Source organism: Rhinoraja longicauda, chromosome 16, assembly GCF_053455715.1.
Source record: "Rhinoraja longicauda isolate Sanriku21f chromosome 16, sRhiLon1.1, whole genome shotgun sequence".
In the NCBI taxonomy this organism is placed as follows: Eukaryota; Metazoa; Chordata; class Chondrichthyes; order Rajiformes; family Arhynchobatidae; genus Rhinoraja; species Rhinoraja longicauda.
This window is the reverse complement of record NC_135968.1, coordinates 45,043,237-45,062,933: the sequence shown is the minus strand read 5'-3', so window position 1 is coordinate 45,062,933 and position 19,697 is coordinate 45,043,237. Positions and strand designations below refer to the sequence as shown.

The following is a 19,697-nucleotide window of genomic DNA, read 5'->3' as shown; positions in this document are numbered from 1 at the left end:
AAGCAATTGGTTTCCTTTCAAAATGAATTTGATCCTTTAGTTAATCAGTAAATGGTATTGATCTTCCATTACAATCTATTCGGCATGCATTAATACTCTTTAGGTAACTTGCAGCAAAGGTTCAAAATTGTTCATTGTAAACGGACTGAAAGAAAGCATGACCGAGAAAAGATTTCAAAGATCAGCTGAATAAATATGACCTGCAGTTGGTGGTATTACAATAGACAATAGACAATAGGTGCAGGAGGAGGCCATTCGGCCCTTCGAGCCATTCAATGTGATCATGGCTGATCATTCTCAATCATTACCTTATTAACTCTGCAGAAAAAAAATAAAAAGTAATGTTTTATGTTTTGATGTACAGGCCAGAGGCTTTGATGTGTGCCCTGGATGATAATTTAATAAATGCTGATAGAACATATTCTGGGTTGAACATGTTTTCTCTGTTATTCATTGCAATTGAGCAGAACTAGTATGTTGTAAAACTTTGAGTGTGAAGTTGCTGTCAGTGAGGAATTATTGGAGAGGTGCTGGCAAAAACATGAGCAATTTAAATTTATTTCTTGCATCTTTAGTTTGGCCCACACAGCCCACGCCGCCCATCAATCACCCATTCACACTGGTTCTATGTGATTCCACTTTCCCATCCACTCCCTACACACTAGGGGCGATGTACAGAGGCCAATTAACCTACAAACCCAGACGTCTTTGGGATGTGAGAGGACAAGCGAGAGAACATGCGAACTCCATACAGACAGCACCCCGAGGTCAGGATCGAACCCGGGTCGATCTATAAGCACCAGTTCTATAACACCAACATAACAACATTTTGCATGCTTCAATGCAATTTCCCATGCACCCAATTTTCTCCACATTTCCCCATCTCTCTCGCACTCTAGGAATGTGGCTGGAAGCAACGACCCTGGGGAACCCCCAGGAGTAGGTGTACCTCTGGAGGTGGGAATTGAACCTGGGTCTCTGGCGACGCAAGGCAGAGGCAGTCTCAGCCACTGTGCCCACCTGTTTACAAAATAATATAAAATTCCATCATCTCTGAATCGGATAGTTAAATCTTCAGTATACGTTTACGTTTGGATAACTGCACTTGACCTAGATTGAAGGCTTTCATGGAATATTCTCTATTCCAAATTCAATAATATAGGTATTACCTGCATCATGTTGGGTCGGATTTGGTGCAGACGCTAAAGATCTTGGTCGTTAGTTCCACACAGGTCCATGAGTTGATTTAATGAATTCTGTTGCACCTAATACACTGCTAAAAATCTGTCTTGGTGCTGACAAATTTAACACATTCTTCTCCCTGTTTTGTTTGACATTTTATTTAAATTTACAGGGTATTAGATGTGAGCAGTGCAGTTGGTGAGATGTTCAAACGGCCTTTAATAAAGTACTCAAGGCTTTACACTATTGACTCTGATATGAAGTTGGTCAAATTGATGACTTGAGGATTCTGAAATCTGCAGATGACTCGATTACTGGAAACTAAATTACGAAAAACTTGTAGGTGGAGTCAGTAAAGATCTGGAACGTTATCTAATCAGGTGGATGTAAAAATCCACAAAGGCTTCAGGAAGGAGTTTAGAAGGATAAGGGAGGACCTCATTGAAACTTATCGAATAGTGAAAGGCTTGGATGGAGTGGATGTGGAGAGGATGTTTCCACTAGTGGGAGAGTCTAGGACCAGAGGTCATAGCCTCAGAATTAAAGGACGTTTGTTTAGGAAGTAGATGAGGAGGAATTTTTAAAGTCAGAGGCTGCTGAATCTGTGGAATTCTTTACCACAGAAGGCTGAGGAGGCCAAGTCTATGGATATTTTTCAGGCAGAGATAGATAGATTATTGATTAGTACAGTGTCAGGGGTTTATGGGGAGAAGGTAGGAGAATGGGGTTAGGAGGGAGAGATAGATCAGCCATGGCAGAGCAGGCTTGATGGGTTGAATGGCTTAATTCTGCTCCTATCAAATGATATTATGAATTCAGAAGGTGATGACGTGGGACTTTGTGTTTTTGGTCATTAGCTGGTGTGGACTCTGGGCAGAATGCCTGCTTTCTGTGCATTTTTTGGTTAATTTGGAATTGAATAACCAACTTGCAGAGTCTTCAGGTCACTCGAAAAAAAATATTGGATTTGAAAAAATATCATTCTGCTTATGAAGGGGAATGCCCAAAATTGTACTGTGAATAATCTGTGGTATTTATGTTATCCAGTGAAGTTCTTAATTAATTCCACTTGTCACGTTTCATTGAAGACAATGAGGTACATATTCTGTACTTAACCACCATAATACTACACTTCATTGGGGTGTCAGTGCTTTAATGGATCCGTTTTCTGATGTGTTAGAGCTCTAGGGGCTAGTGGAATCAGGGGATATGGGGAGAAGGCAAGCATGGGATACTGATTGTGGATGATCAGCCGTGATCACAATGAATGGCGGTGCTGGCTCGAAGGGCCGAATGGTCTCTTCCTGCACCAATTTTCTATGTTTCTATGAGTGTGACTTGAATAACTCAAGGTTTTTCTTAGGGTATTTTAAATTTATTTGTATTTACTTTGACACCTCCTTTTGGTCTCTTCGGCATGATGCAGGTTGGGAATATGGACTAACCATTCCCCCAGACGACAAACCTAAATCCTGGGTTTCGACAGAGAAGATGTACCACACCCAGAGACGCCGACGTTGGGTGAGAAGGCGCAAGAAGGACAAGCAGCAAAGTGTGCAGTCAACGAAGGTATATTCTGGCGGGAAAACTACTGGAAAGTCACAAGCAGGGCAATGGAGTTTAGTATAGAGATACAGCGTGGAAACAGGCCCCTTCGGCCCACCAGGTCCGCGCCGACCAGCGACCCCCCACCACATTAACACCATCCTATACCCACTAGGGACAATTTTTACATTTGCCCAGTCTATTAACCTACATACCTGTACGTCTTTGGAGTGTGGGAGGAAACCGAAGATCTCAGAGAAAACCCACGCAGGTCACGGGGAGAACGTACAAACTCCGTACAGACAGCACCCGTAGTCGGGATGGAACCTGGGTCTCCGGTGCTGCATTCGCTGTAAGGCGGCAACTCTACCGTTGCGCCACCGTGACCGCCCATATTTGGGGAGGATATTGATATTCCTAAATTGTGTATTCAAAACAAAATCTTTTGCATTTCTCAAATTCCTGAACATAAATTGTATAGATATTCCCTTTAATCTGTGGGAAATCTCTAGGTGTTCCACACTGTGTGAGCAGAAGTAGCACAGATTGCAAAGCAAGTTCAATAATAATATCAAATGCTTTATTGCAGAAACCAACCATTCATTTGTAAGGGCATAGAAACATAATATTGCAGCCTGATGCTGATATTTAACATTTTTTGTAAGTGATAGGAGCATAATTAGGCCATTCAGCCCGTCATTTCTACTCCGCCTTTCAATCATGGCTGATCCATCTCTCCCTGCTGACCACATTCTCCTGCCTTCTCCCCATAACCCCTGACACCCACACTAATGGGGAATCTATCTATCTCTGCCTTAAGAATTTCAATTGAATTGGTCTCCACAGCCTTCTGAGGCAAAGAATTCCACAGACTCACCACCCTCTGACTAAAGAAATTTCTCCTCATCTCCTTCCTGAAGGAACGTCCCTTAATTCCGAGGCTATGACCTCTGGTCCTAGACTCTCCCACTAGTGGAATCATCCTCTCCACATCCATGGAAGCCATGTTCTGATGGCTTGTATTTGCTTTGAACCTTCAGACCAAGTCACCGGACCAGGATTCGGAAGGATGGGAATATGCATCTCTCATTGGCTGGAACTTTCACATGAAGCAACGGAAATCGGACACTTACAGACGCAGAAGATGGAGGAGGAAAATGGCACCTTCTGGGCAATTGAAGGCTGCTGCAATTTTCCGATTGGAAGGTGCTCTTGTAAGTAAAATAACACACTTTTAAACCAGGTACAGATGCTCCTCGACCTACGATGCTTCGACTTACGATATTTCGACTTTACGATGGTGCAAAAGCGATAAACATTTAGTAGAAACCATGATGTTCGGTAGATTAGGTGGCTGTGATGTTGGGTAGGTTAGGTGGCGATGATGTTTGGTAGGTTAGGTAGCTATGATGTTGGTTAGGTTAGGTGGCTGTGATGTTCGGTAGGTTAGGTGGCTATGATGTTGGGTAGGTTAGGTGTATTAAATGCATTTTCGACTTACAATATTTTCGATTTATGATGGGTTTATTTGAACGTAAGCCCATCGTAAGTCGAGGAGCATATGTATTGCTACCTATTTCTATGGGATTTAATTGTGCCACTATATATTGGACAGCTAGCATGTCCTCATTAAGAGATGTGTGATTTTATTCTATTGAATTGTGGAGGGTTATTTTTAAAGCATTAATTTTCCATTATGAGCTCGAAAGGGGAGCTCTTTACAGCATAAAACATTACAGCCACCTTGGTGCAAATATTGCTGGAGTACCTCAGCATCTCTGAATAGAAGGAATTTGTGACGTTTTGGGTCTCGACTCAAAACATCACCTATTCCTTCTCTCCAGAGATGCTGACCTGGAGTTACTCCAGCAGTTTGTGTCAATCTTCGATGTAAACCAGCATCTGCAGTTCCTTCCTACGTATACGCAGTGCAAATATATCCGGCCATAACTGTTAGTGTAGGATTTGTGAGCATCTGTGTGCTTTTTGTATCCTTATTTGAAGTTTGATGTGTAATTTTTGCTGTTGCTTTTTGTGGTTGTGGCTGTAAAGCGGGACTCTCAGGGCAAATAGGTGACCCTAAATGTGTGGGTCATGGTTTGTTTTCATTTCTTTAAGGCTCCATCTTCAGGCGAGGATGGTGATAAATCACCCTCAGACTCTATATTTGGATCAAGTGCTCCTACGATCTCCTGCGTGTTTGACCGTGAGTACATCTCTGTCGTTCTGAATGCCCGGCCATAGAGGCATGGACTGCCAAGGGGAACACAGGCCTGTCTTTTTTTTTTTTGTGAAATTAATCACAAAAACTAATGTTGAACAAATTATACAGGCGTTAGTGTGTGTTTATCTCTTCTTTCCCCTGAGGCCTGTGAACCAGTGGCCAGCAATCCATCTTGCTCTTTTCCCAATTTGTAACAACACGTTAAAGCTACTGTATTTACCCTCGTGGTCACGGGATAGTGTTAATCTTTCACCATTTACTTTGCTATTCCAATTTATTTGTTTGGTCGATGGAGGACTCATGAATCAATCTTTCAGCAGTGCTTGTCTTGAATAGAATCTGGCTCTTGACCTTGACTTCACAATGCAGATCCTTGATCTGGGTGGCAGGCTGTGTTCATACACCGATCAGCCAAAACATTATGACCACCTGCCTAATATGCTGTCTGTCCCCCGTGTGCCGCCAAAGCAGCGCTGACCTGCCGAGGCATGGACTCAACAAGACCCCTGAAGGTGTCCTGCGGTGTCTGGCACTAAAACATTAGCAGCAGTCCCGTAAGTTGCGAGGTGGAGCCGCCGTGGATGGGACTTGTCGATCCAGCACATCCCACAGATGCTCAATCGGATTGAGATCTGGAGAATTTGGAGGCCGGGGTAACACCATGAACACTTCATCATGTTCCTCAAACCATTCCCCAACAATGTGTGCAGTGTGGCAGGGCGCTTTATCCTGCTGAAAGAGGCCACTGCCATCAGGGAATACCATTGCCATGAAGGGGTGTACCTGGTCTGCAACGATGTTTAGGTGGGTGACACGTGTCAAATTGACGTCCACATGAATGGCCGGACCCAGGGTTTCCCAGCAGAACATTGCCCAGAGCATCACACTCTTTACCTGCTTGTCGTCTTCCCACAGTCAGTTCGGACCAGACGGGATAGCCTTCGTTGCCCTCGCGCATCGATGAGCCTTGGGCACCCAACACCCTGTCGCCGGTTTGTGGTTTGTCCCTCCTCGGACCACTGTCGGTAGGTACTCACCACTGCTGACCGGGAGCACCCCACAAACCTTGCCATTTCAGAGATGTTCTGACCCAGTCGTCTGGCCATTACAATTTGGCCCTTGTCAAAGTCGCTCAGGTCTTTACTCCTGCCCATTTCTCCTGCATCCAACACATCAACTTCAAGAACTGACTGTTCACTTGCTGCCTAATATATCCCACCCCTTGACAGGTGCCATTGTAACAAGATAATCAATGTTATTCACTTCGCCTGTCAGTGATCATAATGTTTTGGCTGATCGGTGTATGTAGATATTTGCCGACTACACATCTCTGAGGGAACATGGGGAATGCAGGGACTGTAATTTGATATATAGAACGTTTAAACAATGAGGTGGGAGCATGGCAGATGAATTACAGTTTATTTTGGGGATAAGCATTCTTCTTTCTTTTGAACGTCAACTACAACAATCAAAAGTGGCAATTGGTGCTTCAGAGTACCGTAGCTGATGCTTTGCTGCAAATGTTTTTATTTTTATTTTTAGAGATACAGCGCGGAAACAAACCCTTCGGCCCTCCGAGTCCACGCCGCCCAGCGATCCCCGCACATTAACACTATCCTACACACACTAGGGGCAATTTTTTTACATTTACCCAGTCAATTAACCTACAAGCCTGTACATCTTTGGAGTGTGGAGGCAAACCGAAGATCTCGGAGAAAACCCACGCAGGTCACGGGGAGAACGTACAAACTCCATACAGATATCACCCGTAGTCAGGATCGAACCTGAGTCTCCGGCGCTGCATTCGCTGTAAGGCAGCAACTCTACCGCTGCGCCACCGTGCCGCCCTAATGTTGCCAGTTCCGTAGAACTACCCAGGGTGGACGATGGGGATGTAGAGCAGCTCACACCCCAGGATAAGCATTAAATGCTGGCCTTGCTTTCACAGCATGAAAGGGAAGGGGCTTCAGGATAGGAGTGGGGGATGGAGGGTGGATTGAGGTAGATGTTTAGCAGAAGCCCATTGAATAGTGGGTGCGCCTTCTGTTTGTTCTTATTATTGGCCTTTTTGTTGACCAACCTGTTCCATTCCAGGTCCTTCGATTTTTCATCTCCGTTGCTACATTTTTCAAGCTCGAAATATGACTGCCATGGACAAAGACAGCTTTTCCGGTATGTGCTTGTTGTCAGATTTCATCTGGTGAAGTTTACTTACTGAACTATTGGAAATAATTGTCATGTTCTGTTTTTTTGGGCAAAAAACACTATTAATTATTTCTCCTTGGCTAAAAAACTAGCGTTCAACAATTTCTGGTCTGATTCTTTTTTCCTTCTACTGCTCTCCAGACAAGGCTCATGACTGAATCCACCATTGCCAGCAATAACAATTTGTATTTACCATGCACTTTTAATGTAGCAGAACGTTTGAGGAAACATCAAACAGTATTCATCACCATGGCTCATAGTCATAGAGTCCAACAGTGAGGAAACAGGCCCTTCGGCCCAACTTGCCCACACCGACCAACATGTCCCATCTACACTCGTCCCACCAGCCTGCGTTGGGCCCATATCCCTCTAAGGTCATAAGTGATAGGAGCAGAATTAGGCCATTCTGCCCATCAAGTCTCCTCCGCCATTCAATCATGGCTGATCTATCTCTCCCTCCGAACCCCGTTCTCCTGCCTTCTCCCCATAACCCCAGACACCCTTACTCTAAATCTGTCCTATCATTGTACCTGCCTGAATAGTATGTCAACTACTTCCTCTGGCAGCTTGTTCCATACACCTACCACTTCTTGTTTGAAAAAGTTACCCTTCAGATTCCTATTAAATCTTTGCCCCCACACTTTAAACTCTCACAGCTTCTCTACTCCCCTACTCTGGGCAAGAGACTCTGTGCGTTTACTCGATCTCTACTTCCTCTCATAATTTTGTACACCTCTCGAAGATCACCCCTCAACCTCCTGTGCTCCAAGGAATAGAGTCCTAGCATGCTCAACCCTAGAAATATAGAAACATAGAAAAATAGGTGCAGGAGTAGGCCATTTGGCCCTTCGAGCCAGCACCACCATTCAATATGATCATGGCTGATCATAGCCCTCAAGTCCTGGCAACATCCTTGTAAATCTTCTCAGCACCCTCTCCAGCTTGACAACATCTTTCCTATAACATGGTGGCCAGAACTGAACACAGTACTCTAAATGCGGCCTCAACAATGATGCACCAATATAACTGCAACATGGCCTCCCAACTTCCGTGCTCACTACTCCGACTGATGAAGGCCAATGTGCCAAAAGCCTTTTTGACCACCCTGTCTCCCTTTGATGCCACTTTCAAGGAGCTATGTACCTGCACTCCAAGATCCCTCTGCTCCACAACACTCCCCAGAGCCCTACCATTCTCTCTGTAGGTCCTGCCCATGATAGTCTTCCCAAAATGCAACACCGTATTTCACTATATTAAATTTCATCAAGCAATCCTCACACATTGAGATATTGGTACAGTTAGAGTTTTAAATCCGATTTGGGGGGGGTGGAGGGTTAAATGTGTAGGTTCAACTGACACTGTCCCAGCTCTTCTGAAGCTGCAGTTCCCTGTGGTGAAGTAAACTATAGTTTCTAAGCAATTAGGTGATTTTTTTATTTACTTGGGGGCTTTCATGTCCATTTAAAACTCTTAGTTTTTACACATTTTTGGTGCATCAAAAGTAGTTGGCAAAAGAAGAGTTAACTTTTTTTGAACTCGGTCAGTTATTGAAAGTTGACCTGCAGATGACCTAAACAATAACTGGAGTTGGATTACGAGAGCTTGGACAGGAAGTGGACATGTTGAGCAAGTACCTGCTGTACAGATAAAGGTGATTGAGAGTTACAGATAACGTCAGAGTGCAAGGATGCTGCCTCTTTAATGTCTGAGATGGAAGCGACCATAAATATCAACAGGTAGAAACTGACTTGTTCAGATAAGGTTTCAGAGACCTGTAACGCAAGTGTGCTGAATGAAAGTTTTGAGCTGCATCTAAGAATCTTGCAGTAAATGGTGACTCTCAGCAGATGCTTGTCAGCTGTATAGCTGTATATATAACTGTTTGTTGAGTTGTTTTTGAGGAGAAATATTACTATGGTAGTTCCCAATTCTCTCCCTCTTTCCATTCTAACATCCTTGGGGGGGGGGGGGATGGGATAGTTGAACGTCCTTATTGAAACTATATTTTACCAATTTTATCAGCTTTTGTGGGAAATGCCTTTTTTATAGGCAGCAAACAATGGTACTACATAGGGTTGCCAACTTCCTCACTCCCATATAAGGGACAAAAGGTGACCTCACCCAGCCAGCGGCCATGTGCTCCCGCTCCACCAATGGCGGCCGTCCGGGCCGGGAGGCGGGTTGCTGCACAACCTCCGTTAGGCGGTGTCTGGGACTACAGCGGCGTCTGGCCCACAGTGTCCGGGCCCACAGTGTCCGGGCCCACAGTGTCCGGGCCCACAGTGTCCGGGCCCACAGTGTCCGGGCCCACAGTGTCCGGGCCCACAGTGTCCGGGCCCACAGTGTCCGGGCCCACAGTGTCCGGGCCCACAGTGTCCGGGCCCACAGTGTCCGGGCCCACAGAGTCCGGGCCCACAGTGTCCGGGCCCACAGTGTCCGGGCCCACAGTGTCCGGGCCCACAGTGTCCGGGCCCACAGCGCCCCCCCGGCCTAATACGGGACAAGGGTGGTCCCATATGGGACAAACCAATATACAGGATGTTCCGGCTAATACGGAACAGTTGACAACCCTAATAGTACATAAGGCTCTATCCAACATTGCATTCCAAGGTTGAGTGTGATGGTACAGTAGGTCAGAATTCCAGAAGCTATGCAATACCAGGCGCTGGGGTGCAGGGAAGGGAAGAGTGCCTCTGGTCATCTTTTGACAAAACGAACACTTTTTAGAAATGCTCTTTTGCACTTGTCTTGATCTTGCACGATATAAATGCAAGTACCGACAGTTGAAGTTATTAAAAGCGCAAGCTTCACTTTATATCGTAGGTATATGCCTAATGTTTTGAGCTATCAGCTTTAGGGTTTAGGGTTTAGTATGATGTCTTAGCTCAATGACCATCATTCGTGAACATTTGAATATGAATTTAATAAACACGGGGCATGGATAGAGTTGCCCCGCCAGAACCTTTTTTTCCCCTGTGTGGAATCGTCAAAGATTGGAGGGCTTAACTTTAAGTTAGGAGGGGAAATGTTTAAAGGTTTTTTGAGGGACGAGCTGCTTTTTAACAGAGTGCTAAGTGCCTGAAACGTGCTGCCGAGGGAGTGGTAGAGGCAGATCCTAGAGTGGCATTTAAGAGGCTTTGAGATCGCCACATGAATATGCAAGTGATGGAGGATCACTGACAGTGTACTGGCAGAGGAGTTAACCTGGCATCATGTTTGGCACAGACCTTGTGGGTTAAAGGGCCTGTTCCTGTGCTTGGACAGCTCCACGTTCTCACTGCTGAGGTGATGTGACCTGATATTCCTGTCAATGAACCAGTTTTTGATCAGTCTGAAGAAGGGTCTCGACCCGAAACGTCACCCATTCCTTCTTTCCAGAGATGCTGCCTGACCCGCTGAGTTACTCCAGCATTTCGTGATACCTTCGATTTGTACCAGCATCTGCAGTTATTTTCCTGCACAGTTTTTGATCATGAGTCAGTTGGATGTCTTCCACTTTCTTCTTACTTGCCCTTCAGCACCCTCTTCATTGCCCAGAGATTGAGACCAATTGAGTTTCAGTTGTCATTGGTAATTCTTCCTTTGGAAGGTGCACAATATGTAGGCGCCTGGAGCATTTTTGCAATCTGTAAGCGCTGAGTTTGAGGATGATTCCTGGTGATAGTTATGGGGCTTGTAAATCAAAGGAGGACCTGGCGTGAGGAAACCGCCGTGGGGAGGATGTGCAGAACAAAGGTCAATGGAATGTTGGCCTTCATAACAAGAGGAGTTGAGTATAGGAGCAAAGAGGTCCTTCTGCAGTTGTACAGGGCCCTAGTGAGACCGCACCTGGAGTACTGTGTGCAGTTTTGATCTCCAAATTTGAGGAAGGATATTCTTGCTATTGAGGGCATGCAGCGTAGGTTTACTAGATTAATTCCTGGAATGGCGGGACTGTCATATGTTGAAAGACTGGAGCGACTAGGCTTGTATCCACTGGAATTTAGAAGGATGAGAGGGGATCATCGAAATGTATAAGATTATTAAGGGGTTGGACACGTTAGAGGCAGGAAACATGTTCCCAATGTTGGGGGAGTCCAGAACAAGGGGCCACAGTTTAAGAATAAGGGGTCGGCCATTTAGAACGGAGATGAGGAAAAACCTTTTCAGTCAGAGAGTTGTGAATCTGTGGAATTCTCTGCCTCAGAAGGCAGTGGAGGCCAATTCTCTGAATGCATCCAAGAGAGAGCTAGATTGAGCTCTTAAAGATAGCGGAGTCAGGGAGTATGGGGAGAAGGCAGGAACGGGGTACTGATTGAGAATGATCAGCCATGATCACATTGAATGGTGGTGCTGGCTCGAAGGACCGAATGGCCTCCTCCTGCACCTATTGTCTATTGTCTAACCTGGCATTGGGGAAACACCGTGGGGGGGGGGGGGGGGGGGGGATGTGGAGAACAAAGGAGAAACCACTGAGGGGGTTTGGGGGAAGACAAAGCAAGACCCGGCACAGGATACTTTGTAACTTTGTGGCCGCCTTTTATGTGCCCACACTTTCCACACCTTGGGTATGCAAAACAAAGAATATTACTCTGACTTGTCACTTGACAATAAAGTATTCGTTCATTCATTCAAAGATAGATACAAAAAAGCTGGAGCGACCTAGTGAGTCAGGCAGCATCTCGGGAAAAAAGGAGATTTTGGTGAAGTTTCGGGTCGAGACTCTTCTTCAGACCGAGAGTCAGTCAATTCAGTTGTGAACTGTGACTCTTTCATCACTTGATGTCATATAAAATACTCATTATTGTAGGAAAGAAAACTGCAAGTGCTGGTTTAAATCGAAGGTAGACACAAAATGCTGGAGTGATTCAGCGGGTCAGGCAGTGTCTCTGGAGAGATGTTTCTCTCTGGGAGATGTTTCGGGTCGAGATCCTTCTTCATTATTGCAGCTTTCCTTCGTTGGGAATCATCTTCCAATTCCTCGCTTGAATCTGACTTTGAAAATAGTGGAGATGTGAACTGTGATTTTTAAAAAAAAACTAAAATTCACATTCTGAATCAGTCCAATTTCGCACAGTTCAACGCCCCAGCTTGTGTGCTGTTTATCTGCAGTTGGATAATGTCAGACCTTTCCAAGGAAATATAGCCTGTGAAATCGCTCTTAATGTGCTTTCAGTTTTTGTTGGGTTCCAAAACTCTTTTGCTTTCCCTTTATTTAGACCCATACGCTCACATTTCATTTCTTCATCAAAGCAAGACGACTGAGGTCATCAAATCGACACTCAATCCAACCTGGGACCAGTCCCTAATTTTCAATGATATCGACATCTATGGTGATCCCTCAAATTTGACTCAGAGTCCACCAAAGGTGGTAATTGAAATTTTTGATGAAGACCAAGTGGTAAGTCCTTTTAGTTTGGTTTCACTGCACTGTGTTTAGGGTTGCCAACTGTCCCGTATTAGCCGGGACATCCCGTGTTTTGAGCTAAATTAGTTTTCCCATACGGGACCGCTCTTGTCCCGTATTAGGCCAGGGGGGCGCTGTAGGCCCGGGGGGGGGGGCGCTGTAGGCCCGGGGGGGGGGGGGCGCTGTAGGCCCGGGGGGGGGCACTGTAAGACCCGGGGGGGATGCTGTAGGCCCAGGGGGGGACGTGGTAGGCCTGGGGGGGGGATGCTGTAGGCCCGGGGGGGGTGGGGCGCTGTAGGCCCGCGGGGGCACTGTAGGCCCAGACGCTGTAGGCCTGGGGGGGGGGGCGCTGTTGGCCCGGAGGGGTGCTGTAGGCCCGTGGGGGCGCTGTAGGCCCGGACGCTGTAGGCCCTGGGGGGCGCTGTAGGCCCAGGAGGGATGCTGTAGGCCCGGGGGGGGTGGGCCCTGTAGCCCCGGGGGGGGGGGGGGGGGGGGGGGCGCTGTAGGCCCAGACGCTGTAAGCCTCGATGCTGTAAGTCATGACACTCTAGGTTTCCGACATTTTAGCTCCGGACAATCTAGGTCCGGAGGTCCAGGCGCCGCCTACCAGAGGTTGTGTAGCAACCCACCTCCTGGCCCGGGCAGCCGCCATTGGTGGAGCGGGAGCATGTGGCCGCTGGCCGGGTGAGGTGACATCACCTTGTCCTGTATTTGGGAGTGAGATAGTTGGCACTCTTAACTGTGTTCCTGTTTGTCAATAGAAAAAAATTGGAACATGTTTGACTTACCTTCTGTGCAGGGAAAAGATGAATTTTTGGGCAGGTGCCTTTGTGCTCCAATTGTGAAGCTGAATCCAAACACAGAGGTGACCCCCAAGCTTCTCTGGTATCCTGTGAAGATGGGCGACAAGAAATGCGGGGAGATCCTCATGGCTGCGGAACTGATGTTGAAAGATAAAGTAAGTATAATGAGATATCTTTACACTTTGCCTGTACAATTTTAAGGTGATTTTCCGTGATGTCTAAATTGGATAAAGAGCTTTGACTTTGCAGGACTAACTTTAAAGAGAGCTTGTTATAACAGAGATAGCTTATTTGCGTTTTAAAATCTGTAAATTTGTGTATGGGCTCTGGTTTAATATTAATACTATTTGATTGGGAACTAGATACAAGGGAAAAGTTCCAAAGCTCTCCGCCGAAACCTTTCTGTTTGAACAAAAGGTCATAAGTGATAGGAGCAGATTTAGACCATTCGGCACATCAAGTCTACTCCACCATTCAATCATGGCTGATCAATCTCTCCCTCCTAAAGAAGGGTCTGAAGAAGGGTCTCGACCCGAAACGACACCCATTCCTTCTCTCCTGAGATGCTGCCTGACCCACTGAGTTATTCCAGCATTTTGTGAATAAATCTCTCCCTGCTAACTCCATTCTCCTGCCTTCTTCCCGTAATCCCTGACACCCGAACTAATCAAGAATCTATCTATCTCTGCCTTTAAAATATCCACTGACTTGGCCTCCACAACCTTCTGTGGCAATGAATTCCACAGATTCACCACCCTCTGACTAAAGAAATTCCTCCTCGTCTCCTTCCTAAAGTAATGCCCTTTAATTCTGAGGCTCGTCCTAGACTCTCCCACTAGTGGAAACATCCTCTCCACATCCACTCTATCCAAGCCTTTCACTATTCGATAAGTTTCAATGAGGTCCCCCCCTCATCCTTCCAAACTCCAGCGAGTACAGGCCCAGTGCCGACAAATGCCGATAAACATCATAAATAAATCTCTTTGGGAATACCTTCAATATCTCTTCTCCATGTCACATTTTAAGGTTTTCCCCCTGCTTTTTGGATTTTTGTATCCTATGAAGTTCCCTTTCCTTCGATATGAGAAAAATTCTAGTTAAGATAATTTGTTGACTGTCTTGCAAATAGTGAGTGTTTTTTAATGTTGATGTCTTTTCAATCTGCTGATGTCCTTTTCTCACCTTTATCTTTAAAAAAAATGTTTTGTGAACCATGTTTCCCTTTTCATTTCAACAGCCAGATGGGTCAAATCTGCCGCTTCTGCCTCCAATCCGGTCGGGTACACTGTATATGGTGCCACATGGAATCAGACCAGTTGTGCAGCTTACTGCAATTGAAGTAGGTCTCATTGCTTGGTTACTTTTACTTTGATTAAGATTGTATCTGCTTATGTTTCCAAAAGGTAGATCTCAGCCAATACTATGAATATTATAGGGTGTGAGCTGCAGGGAGAGGTTGAGTAGACAATAGACAATAGGTGCAGGATGAGGCCATTCGGCCCTTCGAGCCAGCTCCGCCATTCAATGTGATCATGGCTGATCATTCACAATCAGTACCCCGTTCCTGCCTTCTCCCCATACCCCTTGACTCTGCTATCATTAAGAGCTCTATCTAGCTCTCTCTTGAAAGCATCCAGAGAATTAGCCTCCACTGCCTTCTGAGGCAGAGAATTCCACAGATTTACAAGTGTCTGAGAGAAAAAGTTTTTCCTCATCACGCCCTCAATAGCAAGAATATCCGTCCTCAAATTTGGAGACCAAAACTGCACACAGTACTCCAGGTGCGCTCTCACTGGGGCCCTGTACAACTGCAGAAGGACCTCTTTGCTCCTATACTCAACTCCTCTTGTTATGAAGGCCAACATTCCATTGGCTTTCTTCACTGCCTGCTGTACCTGCATGCTTCCTTTCAGTGACTGATGCACTAGGACACCCAGATCTCGTTGTACGTCCCCTTTTCCTAACTTGACACCATTCAGATAATGCTCTGCCTTCCTATTCTTACCACCAAAGTGGATAACCTCACACTTATCCACATTAAACTGCATCTGCCATGCATCCGCCCACCCACACAACCTGTCCAAGTCACCCTGCAACCTCATAGCACCTTCCTCACAGTTCACACTACCACCCAGCTTTGTATCATCTGCAAATTTGCTAATGGTACTTTTAATCCCTTCATCCAAGTCATTAATGTATATTGTAAATAGCTGCGGTCCCAGCACCGAGCTTTGCGGTACCCCACTAGTTACTGCCTGCCATTCTGAAAGGGACCCTTTTATCCCCACTCTTTGCTTTCTGTCTATCAACCAATTTTCTATCCATGTCAGTACCCCACTGATCATTGTCAGGCCGATTATTTAACAGCAATGTTGTTGCAGATACTTACGTGGGGCTTACGGAACATGAAGACCTACCAGCTAGCAGCCGTGGCTTCCCCGAGCCTCATTATAGAATGTGGCGACAAATATTTGGAAACTGTTGTGATCAAGAGCCTGAAAAGATGTCCCAATTTTCCCCAATCAGTCCTCTTCATGAAAGTGGTATGTATGTGCATTTCACGGATGCCATATAGTTGGTGTTTCAAAATTGCTGAATTAATATTTGATCATTTATTTAATGAGTGAACAGTAGTGAGCCAGTTCGTTCAGTGTGTCGAGCAAAATTTGTTAACTATTTATTTGCACATGACATTACTTCATTCGGCAGTATTTATTCACAAAATGCTGGAGTAACTCAGCAGGTCAAGATTCAAGATTCAAGATATCTTTATTTGTCATCCAAAAAACAAGTTTTTTGGACGAAATTTCGTCACCCACAGTCCAACAATAAGAGCAATAAAATAAGCAAATTACACAACCCCAACCAACACAAAACCCCCCAAAAAGAAACATCCATCACAGTGAGTCTCCTCCAGTCCCCTCCTCACTGTGATGGAAGGCCAGAATGTCTTTTTCTCTTCCCCTGCCGTCTTCTCCTGCGGTCAGGCTGTTGTCGTTGCCATGTTCCAGGCTGCGCCGGACGGTGAAATGTCCGCAACGGTCCGACCCAAGCCCCGCTGCAAGTCGGGGCGGTCGGGGCTCCCGACATTGAAGCCCCCGCCGAGCAGAGAAAATTCCGTGGCCTATTTCAGGCCGCGCCGGACGGTGAAATATCCGCGGCGGGCCGACCCAAGCCCCGCAATCCGGGGCGGGCGAACACGCTGCCGCTGTCGGAGCTCCCGATGTCGGCATCCACGCGGCCCGAGCCTAAGGCGAGTCGCAGCCGCTCCCGCAGCCTCCGAGAACGGCCGGCTCCGGTGATGGTGAGTCTGGTCCGCGGGCTCTGCGAACCAGAGCCCTGGAGGCCGCCAGCTCCAGGAGTTGGGCCGATGGTAGGCCGCAGCAGGAACGGAGACACGGCCCAGAAAACAAAGGTCGGGTCTCCGTTCGGAAGGGACACATATTTACAATGTTACAGTTCCCCCCCTCCCCCCCCACACCCACACATAGTACACAACACAAAAACACCACATCACAACTACAATTAAGACAACAAAAACAACAAAAACACAAAGACAAATGGACTGCAGGTAAGCCGCAGCTGCTAGGGCAGCGCCGCCATCCTATCACAAGGCAGCATCTCAGGAGAGAAGGAATCTTGAAGAAGGGTCTCGACCCGAAACGTCGCCCATTCCTTCTCTCCTGAGATGCTGCCTGACCTGCTGAGTTACTCCAGCATTTTCTGAATAAATACCTTCTATTTGTACCAGCATCTGCAGTTATTTTCTTTTACTTCATTCGGCAATCAATCCAGAGTTCTCAGAATGAATTGGATATCTCACTGGTTAAGTTCAAGGTACCAGCTGTACAGGGCTAACTCTGCACCTTTTTTTATTCTGTTATTCAATTTTGTCATCGCCATTTATTGAAAGCAATATCAAGGCATGGAACTTGTAAGCTTATTTAAATCATCATTTGTGCTAAAATTAAATATGTACATTCTAAGTGCTCAACATTTCAATCTTCTGAACGCAATTAAAATAAACTGGGGCATTATTGACCCATTAAACTTGCAACCTTACATGACTGAACCATTATGAGTCCAGTGTTCCCCTCATTGTGGAGTTTGCTAATGTCCTAATGCAGTTTGATATCAAGATGGAGGTGATGCCGAGGCTGTTGAAGAACACTAAGGTGGATAGACACAACATGCTGGAGTAACAGACAGCATCTCTGGAGAGAAGGAATGGGTGACGTTTCGGGTCGAGGCCCTTCCTCAGACTAGGTGGAAGTCCCCCAGGGCCTGATGGGATCTATCCCAGGTTATTGAGGGAGGCAAGAGAGGACATTGCAGGGAGCGAGTGAATTTTGACTGTAACAAATGAGATGTATTAATCAACCATTATTTAAGTTACTGGATCTGAAATCTGTTTTCTGGTCTTGGGTCTAGTATCTTCCGAAAGAAGAAATGTACACTCCTCCTATTGTCATAAAGGTCATTGACCACAGGCCATTTGGACGCAAACCTGTGGTTGGGCAATGCACAATTCATACTCTGCAAGATTATCGGATTGACGCCTATACTGAAAAAGCATCTGTTGGGGTGTACTCAAAAGGTATTTTCCAAAAGCCGCTCTTTAAGATATTGCAATGTGGGGAAAATTAGTAATAGAGTCATAGAGTGATACAGTGTGGAAACAGGCCCTTTGGCCCAACTTGCCCACACTGGCCAACAATGTCCCAGCTACACTAGTCCCACTTGCCTGCGCTTGGTCCATATCCCTCCAGACCTGTCCTATCCATGTACCTGTCCAACTGTTTCTTAAACGATGGGATAGTCCCAGCCTCAACTACCTCCTCTGGCAGCTTGTTCCATACACCCACCACCCTTTGTGTGAAAAAGTTACCCCTTGGATTCCTATTAAATCTATTCCCCTTCATCTTGAACCTATGTCCTCTGGTCCTTGATTCCCCTACTCTGGGCAAGAGGCTCTGTGCATTTACCCGATCTATTCCTCTCGTGATTTTGTACACCTCTATAACATCTCCCCTCATCCTCCTGCGCTCCATGGAATAGAGACCCAACCTACTCAATCTCTCCCTGTAGCTCACACCCTCTAGTCCTGGCAATACCCTCGTAAATCTTTTCTGAACCCTTTCAAGCTTGACAATATCTTTCCAATAACATGGTGCCCAGGACTGAACACCATATTCTAAAAGGGGTCTCACCAACATCTTGTACTACTACAACAGGACTTCCCAACTTCTATACGCAATACTCTGACTGATACTCTGACTGGGCGGCACGGTAGCGCAGCGGTAGAGTTGCTGCTTTACAGCGAATGCAGCGCCGGAGACTCAGGTTCGATCCTGACTACGGGTGCTGCACTGTAAGGAGTTTGTACGTTCTCCCCGTGACCTGCGTGGGTTTTCTCCGAGATCTTCGGTTTCCTCCCACACTCCAAAGACGTACAAGTATGTAGGTTAATTGGCTGGGTAAATGTAAAAAAAAATTGTCCCTAGTGGGTGTAGGATAGTGTTAATGTACGGGGATCGCTGGGCGGCACGGACTTGGTGGGCCGAAAAGGCCTGTTTCCGGCTGTATATATATGATATGATATGATATGATATGAAGGCCAAAGTGCCAAAAGCCTTTTTGGCCTCCTTATCCACCTGTGACTCAACCTTCAAGGAACCATACACCTGCACTCCAAGATCTGTCTGCTCTACAACACTCCCCAGAGGCCTACCATTTATGGTGTAGGTCCTGCCCTTGTTCGACGTCCCTAAATGCAACACCTCACAGTTCTTTGTATTATATTCCATCAACCATTCCTCCGCCCACCTGGCCAATCAATCCAGATCCTGCTGCAATCTTTCACAACCATCTTCACTATCTGCAAAACCACTCACTGTTGTATCATCAAAGTAAAGACCAAATCTGGATTTCTATAATGTTATTGAGGCGGCCCCTGGTGGTGAGCCACGAGTGGTGCGAACCCTCGGCTCGGGGGGGGGGTCACGGAACATGGAATGGGGAGGAGCGGAAGTTGGTAGTGGAGTTTCAGGAGGAGGTGAACTGGGTGGGGGTTTGGGGAGCTGTATGGTGCTTGAGGAATAAAGAAAACTTTGCTTGACACTCATGTTCCACTTCATTGGCTTTGCTTGACACTCGTGTCCCGCTTCATTATATCCAATGTAGTTTAACATATATGGTAATTTTAAGTAGTGTTAAATATTGGCATGCAAACAAGTGTCTTAACCATTAATCAAATTACACTTGTAAATTTTTGCAAATGTTTGGATATTTTCATGGCATTATCATTTTCTAAAACATACTGTAATAACTGATTTTGTAATAAAATTTGTAC

At 46.0% G+C, this 19,697-nt stretch overlaps 1 protein-coding gene across 1 annotated transcript in view; it reads left to right on the top strand.

Annotated features, from left to right (window-relative positions):
* The window catches only part of LOC144601510 (myoferlin-like), a 285,637-nt gene that overhangs the window by 142,055 nt on the left and 123,885 nt on the right, over positions 1–19,697 (top strand). Inside the window, exons 29-37 of the mRNA XM_078413727.1 lie at positions 2,609–2,751; positions 3,768–3,941; positions 4,846–4,933; positions 7,046–7,123; positions 12,355–12,536; positions 13,342–13,500; positions 14,583–14,684; positions 15,727–15,888; positions 17,777–17,942. Coding sequence (XP_078269853.1) covers positions 2,609–2,751; positions 3,768–3,941; positions 4,846–4,933; positions 7,046–7,123; positions 12,355–12,536; positions 13,342–13,500; positions 14,583–14,684; positions 15,727–15,888; positions 17,777–17,942 — 1,254 coding nt within the window. The remainder of the gene's footprint in view (positions 1–2,608; positions 2,752–3,767; positions 3,942–4,845; positions 4,934–7,045; positions 7,124–12,354; positions 12,537–13,341; positions 13,501–14,582; positions 14,685–15,726; positions 15,889–17,776; positions 17,943–19,697) is intronic.